Source organism: Podarcis bocagei, assembly GCF_964188305.1.
Source record: "Podarcis bocagei genome assembly, chromosome: 14".
Lineage (NCBI taxonomy): Eukaryota > Metazoa > Chordata > Lepidosauria > Squamata > Lacertidae > Podarcis > Podarcis bocagei.
In genome coordinates this window covers 31510352-31530262 of record NC_138139.1, presented here as the reverse complement: position 1 = coordinate 31530262, position 19911 = coordinate 31510352, and the positions used below count along the sequence as shown (strand labels likewise).

General features: G+C 48.4%; 1 protein-coding gene across 2 annotated transcripts in view; it reads left to right on the top strand.

Annotated features, from left to right (window-relative positions):
• PRKCB (protein kinase C beta) overlaps window positions 1-19911 on the top strand; it is a 201335-nt gene that overhangs the window by 58215 nt on the left and 123209 nt on the right. For both annotated transcript variants that reach the window (XM_081170868.1, XM_081170867.1), the window contains exon 3: window positions 18445-18527. In XM_081170868.1, the coding sequence (XP_081026994.1) occupies window positions 18445-18527 (83 nt within the window). The remainder of the gene's footprint in view (window positions 1-18444; window positions 18528-19911) is intronic.

The window sequence follows — 19911 nt, the reverse complement described above, 5'->3', positions numbered from 1 at the left end:
TCTGCTTAAAAACCTCCAAGGAAGGAGAGTCCACAACCTCCCGAGGGAAACCGTTCCAAATGTCAAACAGCTCTTACTGTCAGAAAGTTCTCCCTGATGTTTAGTCAGAATCTTTATTGTAACATGAAGTCCTTGGTTGTCCTACCCTCCAGAGCAGGAGAAAACAAGCTTGCTCCATCTTCCATGCCTTCACTTACCGTATTTTTTGCACCATAACACTCACTTTTTTCCTCCTAAAAAGTAAGGGGAAATGTCTGTGCATGTTATGGAGGGAATGCCTACGGGTGGCATGCCTACGGATTTTCCTCCTCTAAAAACTACGTGCGTGTTATGGTCGGGTGCGTGTTATAGAGCGAAAAATACGGTATTTGAAGATGGCTATCGTATCTCCTCTCAGTCTCCTCTCTTCTAGGCTAAACACATCCAGCTCCAGCAACCGTTCCTCATAAGACTTGGTTTCCAGACCTCTTGGTTGCCCTCCTCTGCACAAGTTCCAGCTTGTCAACATCCTTTTTAAATTGCGGTGCCTAGAAATGGACACAGTATTCCAGGTGTGGTCCCACACATAAAATAAAGCCCTTCACATAAAATATAGCCAAACTGTGGAACTCACTCCCACAGGAGGCGGAGATTAGATAAATTCATGGAGGAGAAACAAACAATGGCTACTAGCCAGGATGGCCCTCTTACCTAGGTTCTGCTTGCATGCTTCCCCATGGCATCCGACTACCAGCAGGCTCTTCTCATGTTCTTAGAAGCACCTGCAATGGGGATCTTTCTTCAGAGACGTTTGCGACAGAGTCTCAGCGAGGGTGGCTGGAAGGCCAGGCCTGCTTCTCATACCCTCATGTCAAAATCCATTTCATCACTAGAGGCTGTCAGGCATCTCAGATGACTCCACTCTAAGCTGGCAATTAACTGTGTAATTTCAGGGCTCACCTTTCGGCACCTCTCTTCACCTCAATTTCTGATCATGCTAACTACAGAAAGCCAAGCCCAGAGAAGGGCTCACTTCATGCAGGCAGCTTTGAAATTGCCCACAATGTGGAGTTTTTGAAGCTGGCTGCCAAAGGAGCTGCTTAAGGCACTGCTCTTGCGTTTCCGAGACCAGTGTTGTCACAGGGCAATCACTGCCAACATATGTGTGTGTGTTCATGTTTGTAAATAAACAACAACAACCAATAATAAAAAATGTGTTGTTGTGATGCGTCTAGGAGACACGCCAAAGTGGTTTGGCTCCCTGCCCAAGCCGGCTGTCTGGAATTCAGCTGAGGTGTAGCGAAGGGCTGGAAAAATAGAGGCATGAGAAGGGCTGAATCAGAGGAAATGGAGGCACCAGGAGGGAGGGCAAAGGATCATCTATTCCAGCCTTTCTGTGGGTCCCCAGACGTTGTTGAACTACAACTCCCATCATCCCTAGCTAGCAAGGCCAGAGCTCAGGGATGATGGGAGTTGTAGTCCAACGACATCTGGGGACCCACAGGTTGAGAACCGCTGATTCTAGTCCATCCCCTGGAACCACAGAGAAAGAGTGAATGGCAGGAGAGGGGAGCATTTTTCAGCCGGAGGGGCCACCTTCCTTTCTACACAACCTTCCAGGGGCCTCATGCTAGAGGTAGGCAGGGCCAAGAGCAAGCCTGAGCAGAGCAATTCATGTTCATTTGCTCACACATCTATTTTTCAAGCTCCCATCCAAGCCACCAAGGAGTATTATCTGAATTCAAAGTCATGCTCTAGGCAGGCAAAAACACTCAGCAGGGTACAAAGCAAGGGGGAGGGGCTGTGGCCTTGGGGAGTCGGAAGGGCCAGCTAGAGAACCCCCAGAGGAAAGGCTATACCAGGGTTCAGCAACCTTTTTCAGCCGTGGGCCGGTCCACTGTCCCTCAGACCATGTGGTGGGCTGGACTATATATATATATATATATATATATATATATATATATATATATATATATATATATATATATATATATATATGCTTTCGTAGATTTTCACGGGTACAGGAATGCAGGTTTTGGTGTCTTCGGGTGTCTTCCCGTGTAAGAGTTGGGGTGTCTAGGCGACGTTTCGACGAGGTCTCACTCGTCATCTTCAGGCTGGTGCTTTCGGCTTCTTGTTACTAGAACAGAGCAGGATCTCAGTGTTTGAGTTCCTATAAATACTGTTGAGGGGGTGTGGTGTATAGCCTCCAACGTTCTGGGCAGAGAGGGAGTTCCCAGGTTAGTGTGCCTTTTCTTCTTTTGTTCCTTAATTACTTGAGGGATATCTTGAGTGATTTCTTGAGTGATATTCTGAGTACCACTTAGGAGGGTCATTAGGTGTGGATTAGTTGCTAAAGCTTTCGTGTCTTGACCTCTTGAGCTTGTGAAGAGTTTTTTTTGAGAAGATGGCTGTACTGCACTTAGTTGTGCTCTGGCTTGGCTTCGTGTATAGGGGCGAGCTGTGGTTTTGTGCCCTGTGCCAGCCAGATCTGTGTAGGGATTGCAGGGGGGTGCAGCATCCGGAGGTGCCACTATGGTTTGGCTACTGGATGGTGTCTGTACTTTATCTGTGGAGAGGGTCTGGATTTGGGTCTGGTGTGGTTGATTGGAGATGGCGTTCTGTGTGTCTCTGGTTCTGGTGTCGGTTTTTGTGGGGAGGGCTAATTTCCAGATGTCTGGCAGGCGGGACGTGTCGTCACGCTTGTTCATGTTGTGAGGGTGTTTCTCTATCTCGATGGCTTCCATGATTATTCTCTTGTGGTGATGTTCCATGTTAAAGAGCAATTTGGAATCTGCAAAATTAATTTCATAAACACAATATCATAAACACAATATCAAAACAGCCTTTTGCACCAACCAAAAAAATAGCCAATATCCTCAGAAACCCAAAAGATAAAATCCAGTTAGAAAACCAAGGGGTCTATGAAATACCCTGCAAAGTCTGCCCAGCCACGTACATTGGACAAACAAACAGACGAATAAATGCACGTATCGCAGAACACAAGAATGCCGTCAAAAAAGAAGAAAAAAAACTTCCTCTCTTTACCAACACATGAAAGAAACAGGACACGAAATTAATTTTGCAGATTCCAAATTGCTCTTTAACATGGAACATCACCACAAGAGAATAATCATGGAAGCCATCGAGATAGAGAAACACCCTCACAACATGAACAAGCGTGACGACACGTCCCGCCTGCCAGACATCTGGAAATTAGCCCTCCCCACAAAAACCGACACCAGAACCAGAGACACACAGAACGCCATCTCCAATCAACCACACCAGACCCAAATCCAGACCCTCTCCACAGATAAAGTACAGACACCATCCAGTAGCCAAACCATAGTGGCACCTCCGGATGCTGCACCCCCCTGCAATCCCTACACAGATCTGGCTGGCACAGGGCACAAAACCACAGCTCGCCCCTATACACGAAGCCAAGCCAGAGCACAACTAAGTGCAGTACAGCCATCTTCTCAAAAAAACTCTTCACAAGCTCAAGAGGTCAAGACACGAAAGCTTTAGCAACTAATCCACACCTAATGACCCTCCTAAGTGGTACTCAGAATATCACTCAAGAAATCACTCAAGATATCCCTCAAGTAATTAAGGAACAAAAGAAGAAAAGGCACACTAACCTGGGAACTCCCTCTCTGCCCAGAACGTTGGAGGCTATACACCACACCCCCTCAACAGTATTTATAGGAACTCAAACACTGAGATCCTGCTCTGTTCTAGTAACAAGAAGCCGAAAGCACCAGCCTGAAGATGACGAGTGAGACCTCGTCGAAACGTCGCCTAGACACCCCAACTCTTACACGGGAAGACACCCGAAGACACCAAAACCTGCATATATATATATATATATATATATATATATATATATATATATATATATATATATATATATATATATATATTGGGGGGAGAACGAATTCCTATGCCCCACAAATAACCCAGAGATGCCTTTTAAATAAAAGCACACATTCTACTCATGTAAAAATACAAGGCAGGCTCCACAAATAACTCAGAGATGCATTTTAAATAAAAGGACACATCCTACTTATGTAAAAACACGCTGATTCCCGGACCATCCGTGGGCCGGATTGAGAAGGCGATTGGGCCACATTCGGCCCCTGGGCCTTAGGTTGCCTGCCCCTAGTCTATGCTCTGCCTGCACCAGTTTGAGGGAGGAGTGCTGTAAACCACAGGAGGTGACAGGGCTCTTGTGCTCAGAGCCTGTGACAGGCAGTTGCATTTCAATGCTTGGAAGAATGGGAACATCAAGTACAGTTGAAGTCAGAGATGTGTGAACCCAGCAAGTTTGTGCTCAGGACTTGGAATGGATAAAGCTATTCTCAGCCGCCCTCCGCCCCCTCCTGGGACTCAAAAGCAGAGAGCTGCAGGGATCTCCGTGGAATGAAGATAAACAGATGATATGTGTGGGTGGGTGCAAACTCAGCCGTGTCCCCAATGACAGGGTTTTATGACACTATTTACGAGCAGCTGGGAGTGATGGAGGGAGGACCACGATTTGTGATACTGCAGAAGACCCAGTGCACCAAAAATGGCCCAGTCAAGGGCCAAAGGGCTTAGAGCAGGTTGGACCATAGGAAAAGGAGATGGGGGGGAGGAGCCAAAACAGTTAGGAGGAGGAGAAAAGAAGACTCAGACCCCTAGCAAGCACAGCCTGTCCCTCCCTGGCAAATTGAGTGGCACAGAGAGAACAGGAATGAAGTGGGGGCGGGGGAGAGGGATGACCCCCACCCATTTTTTACTCTGGTTTATGACCCACCCACAGCAGACAAGTATTATTTACTTGTTTATTTGCATTTATATTCAAGGAGCTTGAGGTGGCCTACATAGTTCTCCTCCCCCTTTGTCCCCCCCCCCACCCACAACAACCTTGCAAAGTAGGTTATGCTGAGAGTGAGTGACTGGACCAAGATCACCCTATGAGTTTCATGGCTGCGTGAGGATTTGGCACCTGGTTTCCCGGGGTCTAATCCGGTTGGTTTGAAAAACCAATAAGGGCAAATGTTAACATTCTAGAAAATCAGTAATCATACCAGTTTTTCTTTTAGAACAGGGAGTGTGTTAGTGTTATTATAAAAACTAAAGAAAACAAAAGGGGGAAGCAGAGTTTAATCAGGATTTGGGGCTTTCCAGTTTAGAGAAAAGGCAATGTGATGGCAATGTATAAAATTATGTGTTGCATTGCAGAAAGTGGATAGAGAGAAGCTTTCCCCCCTCTCTCATGACACTAGAACGCATGGCCATCCAATGAAGCTGAATGTTGGAAGACTGAGGACTGAAAAGGAAGGCTCTCTTCACGCAGAGCAGATTTAAACTATGGAACTCACTGCCACAGGAGGCAGTGATGGACACCAACTTGGATGGCTTTAAAAGAGGATTGGATGGCACCAATTGGCCTACTATGCCCAGGAGAAAGGCCTCTGGTTTCTTCAGGAAGGTATATTTAAATACCTTTTTCATTTCATTATATATGATCTCCCAGAAAGCCTTAATCCTTGGGCACGTCCACCAAAGGTGAAAGAATGTACCTTCAGTTTCTTTACATTTCCAACATTTATTATCGGGCAAATGATAGATTTTTGCAAGCTTGACTGGTGTCATGTACCACCTGTATATCATTTTCATAATATTCTCTCTAGAACTTTTTTTATGTACGCCACAACAGCAGCAAGAATACTTATTGCAAAGTATTGGAAGACACAAGATCTACCCACCCTGGAAGAATGGCAGATGAAGTTGATGGACTACTGCTTTGCGCAGTGGCAGTATCGTAGCCAATGAGGTTAATCCGAGGCGCGATTATTAGCCCTGTTTAGGGAAGCTTTTAATGTTTGATGTATCATTGTATTTTAATATTCTTTTGGAAGCCGCCCAGAGTGGCTGGGGAAACCCAGCCAGATGGGCGGGGTATAAATAATAAATTATTATTATTATTATTATATTATATGGAACTGGCGTAAATGGCGGGCAGAATCCGAGACCAGGGAGAAGAGTCGGTGGAAGAAGATTGGAAGAAATTTAAAGACTATTTACAGAAATACTGTAAAATTATTGAATGTTAGAATGATGTCAGAATGAAGTTAAGTGGTTTTTAGCAGCAATGTTATAAAGGAAAATGTAAAAATGGATTGTAAACAGGTGATAATCTAAAGCTATAATATATTAAGATAAAGGATTAAGATAAAAACAAAGAGGGAAAGGATTTGCTGAAGTAACTAATAGAACTGGAATACAAAAAAGGGAGGTGTGAGGAGGTCAGGGAAACAAGTATACGAAAGATAAGATATGGAAAGATTGATTTGTTTTTAACTGTTTTTATTTTTCTGTATTTTGTATTTTCTTTTCTTTTTTCTTTTTTCTTTTCTTTTTATTTTTGTAACATTTTGAAACTTTAATAAATATCTTTTAAAAAAAATAAAAATAAAAGAGGATTAATTCATGGAGGAGAGGGCTGTCCATGGCTGTTATTCATGATGGCTATGCTCTGTCTCCATGGTCAGAGGCAGCAATGCTTCTGAATATCATTTGCTGGAAAGCACAGACGGGGAGAGGGCTCTTGCCTTCAAATTCTGCTTGTGGGATGCCCATTGGGACATTGGGTTGGCTATTGTGAGAACAGACACTGGATTTGATAGACTACTGGTCTGATCGAACAGGGCTCTTTTCTTCTGTTTTCTTATGGTTTATTTATGAATGGTTGGTGTGATGGGATGATGAGCTGCTTGTGCGTAAAATCGTAGTCCCTCAGAGTTTGTTCAAGTCCACAAACCTGTCTGTGACGGAGCCCCTCAGACATGGCTCCTCTTAGTCACTCGCAGATTCCGACAGTGGCTGCTTTCGGAATCGCTTCCAACATAAAAGCTCCTTAACGGAAACACGTCTTCTGGACTCACGGCGTGACAGTTTCCGGCGAGGAGTGGGTCTCCCTATGGGAGGTCCAGAAACCTCCCCACTGTTCTTGCTGGAAGTGTCCCTGAGCCCTCCCTCTTGCTCGCTTTCCCTCAGAGACCCACCTCTCCCCCTGCTGGTTCCTGCTTCAGCTGCTGGGTCTCTCCCAACCTCCGTGAGCCCTTCCACCACCTGTCCCTCCGATGGCAGTTCCCTGACATCCACCTCCCCTCCAGGGCCCCCGTCACCCCCTCCCGTTCCCTCTCCTCTGGGCGGTGAGGAGGTAAAACCCCGAAAGGAATCCTCTTCATCTTCAGACGTCTCGAACATTTCCCTCCATCGGCTGCCGTTCCGGGTCGCTGAATCCTCCTCCTCCTCGGCATCTGTGAACCCCTCCAACTCCTCTTCCTCATCTGTGGTTGCAAAGTATTCCCTCCAGAACCTCGCTACCGGCTGAGGTTTACGTGGGAACCTCTGATGAAAAGTTTCTATTAAGACCTCGTCATTGACATCCTCTGCCATGACCCAGGTGTTTTCCGACTCCGGTTCCCCTTCCCACATTACCAAATACTCCACTTGATCTCCCTTCCACCTGGAATCGAGGATCCCCGCCACATGGCTGCTGTGTTCCCTTTCCTCCATTGCTGGTCCCCGGGTGAACCTCCCTTCTCTGTCCCCTTTATACGGTGACAGCAACGACCTGTGGAAAACTGGGTGCAGCTTCATGTGGTTCGGTAACCGGAGTCTGAAAGCCACTGGGTTGACCTGTTGCGTGACTTCAAATGGGCCCAATCTTTTGGGTCTTAACTTCTTACAACCCCCTTTGAATGGTAACCCTTGGGTTGACAGCCACACCTGGTCCCCCACCCTAATGGTTTCACCTTCTCTTCTGTTTTTGTCTGCCTGCCTTTTATACTCCTTCTTGGCCCTGTCTAAGTTGAGTTGGAGCTGACGATGGATCGCTTCCATTTCTTCTACGAACTGTTCAGCAGCCGGGACGCTCCATCTCTCCCCTTCCCCCCCTGGGAAAGCCCTAGGATGGCACCCGTAATTAGCCAAAAAGGGGCTCATCCCTGTGGACACGTTCTCCGCATTGTTGTAGGCAAATTCCGCCAACGCCAGCTTCTCCACCCAATCATTCTCTCTGTCATTGACATAATACCTCAGATATTGCTGGAGGATGCCATTGGCTCTTTCCGCCTGCCCGTTGGTTTCAGGATGCCGGGCAGTCGAAAAATTGACCTCTACATGCAGTAAGCTCATGAGCTTCCTCCAGAACCTGGAAGTAAATTGTTTCCCTCGGTCAGAAACCACCCTCAAGGGGGCGCCATGCAACCTAAAAACATTTTCTACAAACAATTTCGCTGTTTCTTCTGCCGTGACAGCATGTGAGCAGGCTATAAAGTGGCCCATTTTGGTTAACAGGTCTACCACCACCATGATGGCTGTTTTCCCTCTGGACTTTGGCAGATCAGTCATGAAATCTATTGACACTGCTTCCCATGGCCTTTCAGGTGTGGGTAGCGGTTCTAATAGCCCCGCCGGCGCCCGCCTCTCCCCTTTGGCTCGCTGGCATTGGTCACAACCTCTCACATACTCCCGTACATCTTCCCTGACCTTGGGCCACCAAAATTCCCTGGTAACCAACCACATGGTTTTGTGTTGCCCAAAATGCCCCGCTGTGGGGCTATCGTGCAGCTGCTTGAGTACCTTCCCCCTCAACTCTCCTTCAGGTATATACAGCGCTCCCTTGTAATACAACGCCCCGTTTCTCTCCTCAAAACCTCCGGGTTTGTCTCCCTCCCTCCTGATACCCCTGAGTTTGTCCTGGGCGTATTCATCATTCTCCGTTCCCTCTACCAGTTCTCTTTGCCCCACCAATGCCGCCCCACACACCCAGCGGTCCTCTGGAATGACATGTCTCTCTTCGGGTGCTCCCTCCCCCTCCAAATATTCAGGTTTGCATGAGAGAGCGTCCGCCCTAATGTTCTCTGGGCCTGGCACGTAACAAATCTCAAAGTTAAATTTGGAGACCTCCTGGGCCCATCTCACTTGCCGTTGGTTGAGCACTCGGGCCATTCTCCAATACTCTAGGTTCTTGTGGTCAGTGCACACTTGCACCTTATGTTGTGCGCCAATTAGCAGGTGCCTCCATCTCCGGAACGCCTCAAGAATGGCGAGTAGTTCTCGGTCATACACCGTGTAGTTCCTCTCGGATTTGTTCAGCTTTCGCGAAAAAAAGGCACACGGTCTCCACTCTGACTCCTCCTTCCCTGGCTGCAGAAGCACCGCCCCGATCGCTCTGTCTGATGCGTCCGTTTCCACTCTCATCGGTTTTTGTAAATCCACATGCAGGAGTTGTTCTTCCGAGGCGAAGGCCCTTTTTAGTTCCTCAAATGCTCGCTCCGCCTCCTCAGTCCAAACGAATTTTTTCTTACTGCTGAGACAGTCCGTAATGGGCGCCGTCAGGTGGGCAAAGTTTTGGATGAACTTACGATAGAAGTTCCCAAACCCTAGGAACCTCTGCACATCCTTCTTTGTTTTGGGTGTTTTCCATTCCAGCACCGCCTGCACCTTGCCGGGATCCATGGCCAATCCCTTGTCTGACAGGCGATACCCCAGGAATTCCACCTCCTTGGTATGAAACTGACACTTCTCCAGTTTCACCCACAGCTGGTTGGCTTGCAGCCTGCTCAACACTTCTCTGACGTCTCTCACATGCTGCTCCTCATTCTCAGAATACACCAACACGTCATCTAAGAAGGCCACACAATTCTTGTAAAGCAAAGGCCCCAGTACGTGGTTCATAAACGATTGAAAGCACGCGGAGCCTGCTTGTAGGCCGAAGGGCATCACTAAATATTCAAATGCCCCCAAAGGGGTGAACATGGTGGTTTTCCATTCATCCCCCTTCCTTATTTGTATCAGGTTGTACGCCCCCCTTAGGTCCAGCTTTGTGAAAATCTTTCCCTTCCGCACCCTTGTCAAAATGTCGTCAATCCTGGGCATAGGGAAGGCCACTGGTTCTGACACTGCGTTCAATGCCCTGAAGTCACACACCAGCCTCGGCTTGTCCGTGTTTTTTTTATCCACAAAAAACACTGGGCTGCCTCCCACCGCTCTGGACTCTCGGATGAAACCTCTCTTCAGGTTCTTGTCAATGAACTCCCTTAGCACCTGCATCTCTCTGTCTGACATGGCATACAGTTTGCCTACAGGGAGCTGTGCCCCAGGGAGTAAATTGATTTGACAGTCAAAGGGTCTATGCGGGGGTAGTTGGTCAGCTTCCCTTTCGCTGAAGACGTCGCAGAGATCTGCGTATTGTCGTGGTACCTTCACGTTCTCCGTTACTTCAGTCCCTGCTAGGGTGGCTTGGGCCCCTGCCAAACCCTTTCCCTCTTTGCAGTGTTCTAAGCAATGTGCTGAACCAAAGGAAACCACTCTCTGATGCCAGCCCACCAGCGGATCATGTAACGCTAGCCAGCTCATCCCCAATATAATGGGAGCTCCTCCCAAGGTGGCCACATTAAACGCTATCAGTTCGGTGTGCCTTGCCACCTTCATTATCATTGGGACGGTCTGCAAGCTGACTTCTCCTCCCAACAGCTCCCTGCCATCAATCGTGGTCACCTGCAGGGGGTTGCTTAAAGGGATAGTCTGTATCTGGTGCTCAGCAGCAAACTCCTTACTCATGAAATTGCAGGAGCTGCCTGAGTCCAATAGCGCCTTTATCTTTAGTGGGTGTCCGTTAGGCAGCTCTAGTAACACCTCTATCACTAGGGCGGGTTTAGGAGGTTCTGGAGTGGGCACTTTCACTGCTCTTTGGCCTGGCTGCTGTGCCCCGACGGTGGCAGCCAGGCGTTGGCTTTTACTTGCTCCGGTATTTCTTCCTCTCTTCCTTCAACAGCTCCCACCATCCCTTGCCATTCCTTCCTCTGGGGGCAGACTCTGGCAAAGTGACCTGGCTGTTGGCAGAGATAGCATTTCTGGGCGCCTTTTCCCTCCTTCTTTCCCCCCTCACTGGGCTTTGAAACTGCGCGCGCGCGCGCTGTTCCGATTTCCATCGGCTCTGCCGGCGGGAAAGTTGGCTCTGGAATGTCTGGAATGTGGAACTCCTTCCAACGTTCTCCCTTCCCGCCTCTCCAATGCTCTCGCCTCCTGGCGCGCTCCTATGGTCAGCGCAGATTTGGTCAGCTGGTCCATAGAATCCGCCCTGGGGCCCCGGGAAAGTTCGTCTTTCACAGCCGAAGCAAGCCCTTCTTCAAATAGCATTTGAATGGGTTCCGCCGATAAGTCCCACACCAATCTGTGAACCAGCATGGTGAACTCAGTCCAGTACTCACGGACAGATCGGCTCCCCTGTTTGCAAGCCATTAACTGTCTGCGCACCACTCCCTTCTCAATATCGCTGGAAAACATCAGATCCAGGGCGCGAAAGAACTTCATCGTGTCCTTTAGGACGTCACTATTCGCTGCCATCAGGGGTCTAACCCAGTCTCTCGCCCCCTTTTCAAGATGCCCAATCACGAAAGCCACTCGCGATTCCTCATCAGGGAATTCATCAAACTGCAGATTGAGGGCATATTGCATCTCTGTCCGGAAGGCATGATAGTCCTTGGGCTCCCCCCCAAACTTCTGCACCAATCCTGGTACCTTTCTGGCGAGCTGGGGGGCTTTCCCCTTTTTGTCTGCATCCTGAGCCCTCCTCTCCTCAAGCCTCGCCGTCTGCAGCGCTAGCTGGACCTCCAACACCCGGTACCTTTCTTCCAGGCTTGGACTCGCTCCCGCTCCTGCTTCTCCGGTTCCGGCTGGGTTGCTCATGATGCCTTCTCCTGCACAAGCTGCTTTTCAGAGACTGTCGGAATGCTGTGATGGGATGATGAGCTGCTTGTGCGTAAAATCGTAGTCCCTCAGAGTTTGTTCAAGTCCACAAACCTCTGTCTGTGACGGAGCCCCTCAGACATGGCTCCTCTTAGTCACTCGCAGATTCCGACAGTGGCTGCTTTCGGAATCGCTTCCAACATAAAAGCTCCTTAACGGAAACACGTCTTCTGGACTCATGGCGTGACAGTTTCCGGCGAGGAGTGGGTCTCCCTATGGGAGGTCCAGAAACCTCCCCGCTGTTCTCGCTGGAAGTGTCCCTGAGCCCTCCCTCTTGCTCGCTTTCCCTCAGAGAACCACCTCTCCCTCTGCTGGTTCCTGCTTCCGCTGCTGGGTCTCTCCCAACCTCCGTGAGCCCTTCCACCACCTGTCCCTCCGATGGCAGTTCCCTGACAGTTGGGTTCCAGTTCAGGTCCATCTGCATCTCATGTTGTTCACGCCAGAAAAGGCCCGACAATGGCTTCGTCACTCTCTGGAGGGACACTAGGGCTGAATCTAGACTCACCGAAGAAGCGTTTCATTTCAAAGCATTGTAAATTTAAACAGGGGAAACCGGTAGAGGGAAAAAGAGGACTCAACATTATATTGCACATACAAGACATATCAATCACTTTTTCTTTACCGGTCTAGCTGAGTCCTAAGTTGGGGAAGGCTGAAATAGAAAGACAGCCAGTTGCCCTCTGCAGGCCTTCTGAGTGAACGCAGGTAGGCTAAAAGCAGGCGATTGTCCCTGGGGTGCTCATGTGGCTTTACCCCCAGACATCCACACAGATGCCGCCTCCACTTCAGACCTTTGTACATTGAGAAGGAAGGTCCAAAGAGAGATTCAAATGTCCTTAGCTGAATGCATTTGGATTTGGCTTTCAGACCGTCATTGCAAGAAGGTGGATGTGGTGTGTGTCTGTGGGTGTGTGGGTGGGTGTGGGTGTGTGGACACTGGGGGCTTGCCCCAGCCCCCTCCTGCCTTTAGCAAATTCCTGGCTAGGGCCAAATGCATCACGGGAACCCCTATGAATAGTAGAATAAGATAAGAATGAAGACCCTTAACTGCGGGCTTCAGATAAATTCCAGCATTAAATCTTTCTTGAAGCTTGACAATGTCTGAAGACAAAAAGCTGTAATGGGATAGGTTAATTTTTTTAAAATTTCCACCCTGGAATTAAGCATACTTATATGTTGCAGTTCCCTTTTGTTAGATGTTCCTTGCCTTCGCATATTCTTTCTTGGAACATTTCGTTTTTACGGGTTGGTGTGCAATGCTCCAATTAAGAAAAACAACCGGTTCCTGAAAGTAGGCTGGTTGTGGGGTGACTTTTCTGAAGATAAATTAATGTTGTAGTACTCTAGTTTGGTGTGTGTGTGTGTGTGTGTGTGTGTGTGTGTGTGTGTGTGTGTTGCTCCTGCAATACTCAAATGCAGCAGCATCTCTTCCTGGGAACTGGGAGGCATAATGCCCTCAACAGTGGAAGGAAAACATAGCCAGCAGGACTAGTAGGAGCAACCTTTGAAAGTCTTCTCCTCCATGAGTTTAAGAACATAAGAACCCTCCTGGAGCAGGCCAGTAGCCCATCTAGTCCAGCATCCTGTTCCCAAAGTGGCCAACCAGATGCCCCAGTGGGAAACCCACAAGCAGCATCCAAGCGCAAGAGCTCTCTCCACTCCTGTGGTTCCCAGCTACTCACATTCAGAAGCATTACTGCTTCCAACCGCAGAGGCAGAGCATCACCATAATGGCTAGTAGCCTTCAACAGCCCTCTCCTCCATGAATTCGTCTATTCCTTTTTTAAAGCCATCACTACATCTTGTGAGATCAAATTCCATAATTTATGCAGTGGCCACATTCACATCAGGTATTCAAAGCACTGTTATACCATTTTTCACAGGCTTCCCCCAAAGAATCCTGGGAAGTATAGTTTGCTAAGGATGCTGAGACTTGTTAGTAGGCCCCCATTCTTTCCCCAGAGTTCCCTGGCTCAGCAGCGGAGCAAGCCGATTGGGTGCCTGGGGCAGCATGCGTGCCCTGTGCCCGGAGGCGGGGCCAGCCACCCATGGGGGGCGCCATCTGGGGCAGGATGCTCCGCAGGGCTTCTGAGGAGTCTGCCTGCTTCCTCCGACTCAGCTGCCCTACAGCTGAGGGGGAGGTGGTGGGCAGACCATTTGGGGCAGCGTGGAGCCTGCGGGCTCCCAAGCCACTGCGTTAATCCCAGGAGAGATGCGTGGCTCGGGTACGCTGCAGGCCCCATGGTGAGTGCTGCCCGGCATTTTGTCACCCCCCCAGTGGTGACACCCGGGGCGGACCGCCCCCACCGCACCCCCTTCCTCCTCCCCTGACCTACGTAGAGGGATCAGCTGATAAACCACTCTGGGAACTGTAGCTCTGTGAGGGAAATAAAGGGGCCTCCTAACTGCTCTCAGGGACGCGGGTGGCGCTGTGGGTTAAACAACAGAGCCTAGGACTTGCCGATCAGAAGGTTGGCAGTTTGAATAGGGTGAGCTCCCGTTGCTTGGTCCCAGCTCCTGCCCACCTAGCAGTTCGAAAGCACATCAAAGTGCAAGTAGATAAATAGGTACCACTCTGGCAGGAAGGTAAACGGTGTTTCCGTGCCCTGCTCTGGTTCTCCAGAAGCGGCTTAGTCATGCTGGCCACATGACCCGGAAGCTGTATTCCAGCTCCCTCGGCCAATAAAGCGAGATGAGTGCCGCAACCCCAGAGTCGGCCACGACTGGACCTAATGGTCAGGGGTCCCTTTACCTTTACCTAACTGCTCTCAGCACCCATAACATGCTACAGTTCCCAGGATTCTTTGAGGGCAGCCATGACTGCTGCAAGTGGTACAACAGTGTGTCAAATGTGTGGTGTGCATGTGGCGACTGGGTGCTCCTTGGAAGCAAGTTGCCCAAAAGTTTCTATTGCCTGATCCTTCAGCCTCAACCGAAATGACCTGCATAGATTTCCCCAGCCCAGAGGCAGGCGATGGGCCAAAACTCACATTTTGCTATTGGATCTCATTTGTAAATGAAACGACTTCCTTTCACAGCAATCTATGTTATGGATAGAACAATCTGTGTTCCTATCGATCGCTGAAAAGGCCAAGCACTCCCAGTCAATATGAGGTGGCCATCGCAATGGTTGCTCTGCTGCTCATTGGTAGAAACAGGAAGAACAACTTTGGTCTGGCAGCTAGACTGGATGGCTGGCCAAGGCGGCGAGTGGCTGAGCCTGTTCTGGTGATGGTGGCGGGATTGGGGGATCGTGATGTGTTTACAGTCCTCCATAACAGGAATGTACTTCTTTATTTATTTTTTTCTAAAAATCCATTTATTAAATTGCACCTTTTTGCAATCTATTTTGATATGGTTACCTAGTTCTGCACTGTGTAACATTTGGCACCTAATTATTTTGCTGCCTGGTGAATGAGAGCTGCAGACTCCAGGATGCTACTGGGAAGGTGTGAAGTGTGTGCGTGATATATATTTCATGCCTTACTTAATAATTAAGCTTTGAAACAGAACCTCAAGCACAAGGATCAGAGAGGGTGTCATATCAGAGAAGGGCCGAGTGGAATTCTGGCAACAGCCTTGACTCCTGCTACATTCTTGTTGGCCACATCATTGCTGTCTGAGCAACAGGACTCTCTCCAAGGGCAAAATGGCTCATTCCCTCCCCATCTCCCCGTCCTCTGGTCAACAGTGAAAGGAGGTGTCCTCTAGAATCCCTGTGTACCCCCACCCTTGACTTTAATATTTAAAGACACCCTGGGGCAAGGGTGGGTGGAAGGGAGAGACAGAGAAGAACTGACATTTGCTCTGCATTTTAAAATGAAGCGGCCTAATTTGCACCTCCCTAACTACTAAACAGATCAGAATGTCATTGTCCTTTGGATTTTGTACTGCTCTGAACTTTGTGATACAATTCCTGGCTCAATAACCACGTGGGGATGCATACACTGAGATGAAATACAGATTTACAGTAAATATATTTCTTGTGCTACAGTATTCGCTTAAATATCAACTTATGTAAAGACACATCCAGAATTGACACAGGCCAGAAAATAATCCCTAGCAAAAGGCAAATTGAAATCGGCTTCTAGATCTCTGGGTGATCACTATCACTTTCTGACTTCCAATTGTTTAACAACAGTAGCAACCCAAAAAATATTCTTCCTTTCAGTTAGGCTGCTGAGATGAAGAAAACGTGGGAGGAGAGGAAACTGGGTTTTTGTGTGTGTGACTGGACTGTGAGCTCACTGCTAGTGCTCAAAACAAATCTGAGCATGTACTCGGAGGCATTCTGGTCCTTAAATTATGTCTCCAGCCCCACCCTAAGCTGCTGTATTGCACTGGGCTCTGATTGGTAGACCTTGGGCATCTTCTCTGCATCCAGAATGTTCCAGGTCCAATGGAATCCCGATGGAATCTCCATCCCCGATGGAATCTCCAGGTAGAGTTGATGGGGGTAAAAGACTCATGCCTTCACCCTGGAGAGCTGTTGCCAGTCCATGTAGACAAGATTGAGAAGCTAGATGAACTTCTGATCTGGATAAGGCAGATTCCTACGATCCTAGTAAAGGATAACTATGGCTGCAGATGTTTGAAGTCTGGCTACACCATTGCTAGGGAAATGTAGTGTGCCCTGGGAGGGGGGAGGCAGCAGAGAGAACTTGTCTTGGTTTGGGAGTGGCTGAACCTGGCTGAAGGAATTGCCCTCTGTGTTTCCCTCCTTGACATGGCCCCTGACAGAAATGTTGGGCCCTCTGCCGCTTGTGGCCTTTTGCCCCCCACTGCAATTGCTGGGGAGCACAAATGGGGAGAGATGTTTCTGTTGTGGTTGCCCCCCCTCTATGTCCTGCTTGTTGGCTTCTTCTCCTTGGGGCATCTGGTGAGAACAGGATGCTGGACTCGATGGGATCCTTTGACCTGATCCAGCTGCAGCCAGACACTGGGCTGTCCTGTTCTTACACAGGCTTGTTGCTCTGGGCCAGGCATAGGCAAACTTAGCCCTCCAGATGTTTTGGGGCTACAGCTCCCATCATCCCTAGCTAACAGGACCAGTGGTCAGGGATGATGGGAGTTGTAGTCCCAAAACATCTGGAGGGCCAAGTTTGCCTATGCCTGCTCTGCGCTGTCTCAGAAGGCTTCTGGTGTCTGGCAAGGAATGCAAATGATCCTGTTCTGAGTAATATGAGGCCCCATCCAGCCAAGCAGTTCTCCTGCACAGCAAGCCACGGTGAAATGAATGCAAGCAGCTCTGGAGCTCTGCTGGGCTCTTTTGCATCTGTTCTGCTGCCCAGATTAAGATGGTTTCAAAAAAAGGTGAATCCGTATTAGGGGCCATTGGGAAAGGAGTCAAAAGTAAAGTTGCCAAAGTTGTCATAATGGTGTTATACAAAAGAATGGTGCAACCCCATTTGAAATACTGTGTACCTTTCTGGTTGCCTCAACTTGAAAAGGATCTTGTAGATGTGGGAAAGGGCAACCAAAATGATCAAGCGGTTGGAGCAACTCTCCTGTGAAGAAAGGTTGCAGTATTGGGAACTTTTCAGTTTAGTAAAAAAAGGCGAATAACAGGCTAGAAGTGTATAAAAGTACGGAGAAAATGGAGAGAAATATTTTTTCTCCCTCTCCCATAATACAGCAGTGTCATCCAGTGAAGCTAAATACAGTGGAACCTCAGGTTACACACGCTTCAGGTTACAGACGCTTCAGGTTACAGATTCCACTAACCCAGAAATAGTACCTCGGGTTAAGAACTTTGCTTCAGGATGAGAACAGAAATTGTGTTCCGGCTGCATGGCAGCAGCGGGAGGCCTCATTAGCTAAAGTGGTGCTTCAGGTTAAGAACAGTTTCAGGTTAAGAATGGACCTCCGGAACGAATTAAGTACTTAACCCGAGGTACCACTGTAGTGGGTGATTCAGCTTCCCACAGAGAGCCAGTGTGGTGTAGTGGTTAGAGCGTCAGACTAGGACCTGGGAAACCAGGGTTCAAATCCCACCACTTGGCCATGAAGCTCACTGGGCAATCTTGGGCCAGTCACGGTCTCTCTGCCTAACCCTACCTCACAGGGTTGTTGTGGGGGTTAAATGAGGAGGGAGGAGAACCATGCACACCACTTTGAAGAAAAGATGTGATTTATATGCAAGCAATAAATAAATCAGGACAGACAAAATGCAATACTTCTTCCACCCTCACCGATTCCAGGCTGATACACCTAGAAATGGCTTCTTGGTCTTAGGCTCAAATGAATCACCTAACAATCTTACCCATTGATACGATACGATACAATATCTTTATTGTCATTGTCCCTTGCGGACAGGCCTTGTTGCCATAAACCAATAAAAGAGTTCTGGTTTCCACTTGATGTTCTTCAGCAGTTTGCTTGTGAATGACCAGCCTTTCAGTGCCTCGCTCAGAAAGCAAAACAAGAGATGAATAATCCCATTAAGCAACCCTTAATTGAGAATTAATTTCCTTGCTTGAAGAAGAATAGGAAACAAATTTGTCATGCCTTGCAAAGCCATGTTAAGTGCAAAATAAATATCTGGCCTGCTGGGGGATTGCAAGCCCTGACCGCGCAGGGGTCCCTCAAATCTTACCCCTCCACCACCGCTTAGTTAGCTCTCCATTAAATTCTCCTTTCTTTGCTCTCTCCTTGCAGTCTGCTGCTTCGTCGTCCACAAGAGGTGCCATGAATTTGTTACCTTCACTTGCCCTGGTGCAGACAAGGGCCCCGCCTCAGATGTAAGTAAACTCCTCAACTAAGCTCCTTCTTGCGGGGGGAGGTAGGTGCAATGTTCTAAAAACAGTGAGGGCAAGTTGGAAGAGCGCCCTGGCAAACTGTCCTTCTGCACTTCCTCCCCGCGTCCCGGACCTTTTGCCCTCCGTTAATGAGAAAAGAAGTGCATCCAAAAATGATCAAAGGAGAGACAACATGTTGGTGGGATTCTGACTCCAGATTTCGGGGGTTTTCTTCTGCTTACCTTACTTCTGAGGTGGCTGCCGGGTGCTTGTGAGCCTCCCTTCTTTCATTCTGCAGATCGACTCTGATGGGCTGCGTTTTGCAGCTTTTCTGACATTGTTTTTGTTATTTTGCTTTTGAGATCTAGTGTGGCATAATGGCTAGAGTATCCAACTAGGAGCTGGGAGGTAGCACTTGGCCATGAAGCTCCCTGGGTGACCTTGGGTCAGTCGCTGCTTCTCAGCCTAACCTACCTCAAAGGGCTGTTGTGGGGATTAAATGAGGAGCTGGAAAAGGGTGGGATATAAATGTAGCTACCTACCTACCTTTTATTTACTTACTTATTTCATTTGTGCCCTGCTGTTACAGCCTTGCCTGGAGATGCCATTGGGGAATAAACCTAGGGTTTTCTGCATGCCAAGCAGATATTCTTTCAATGAGGGGTGGGGAGGAACAGGAGCAGCTTGTGATCTCCCCCCACCAACCCCATTGAAATGCTCTTTCTCTCTGCTCAATCTCACTTTTGTTGGCCTGTCCAGGGAGCTTGAGCTGGGCTGTTCCACCTTGTTTTTCTTTGGCTCAGTCTGCAGTTCTTTGCACCTGAAAGGACATGAGCCTCTCCTTGCCCATCGACTTTGGGCAATTTGCCTTGGGACTGTCTGGCAATTTGCCTTCACCATGGAAACGGGCTAATTTCTAGCGCTGCCGGGTGATTGATTTTGAGATGCTACTGAACCTCCTTGCTCCCACAGCAGCTATTATTAGCCTTTTTGTGATGAGGAGACCAAAATATACCCTCTGGTCTGTGGCCTTTCTGTCAGATTTAGGATCTTTCTTTCTTTCTTCCTTTCTTTCTCCCCACCCCTCTCTCTTTTTCTTAAACTTCAAAAAATCTCTCACTTTAGGGAAGCTTTCTGTAACCTTATATCCTCCAGATGTTTTGGATTACAACTCTCAACAGACTCAACCAGCACAGCTGTATGCCACTGGAGTTGATGGGAGTTGCAGTACACTAAATCTTTGGAGGGCACCCTGTTGGGGGAGGCTGCTGCAGATTGTAAGCCTACAGGCATGGCCTGCATTGCTGTGCTGAATTTTTGTGCATCAATTTTAGGAATAATAACAATACCAGTTTAATAATAAATACCAATGCGGCATTTGCACAAT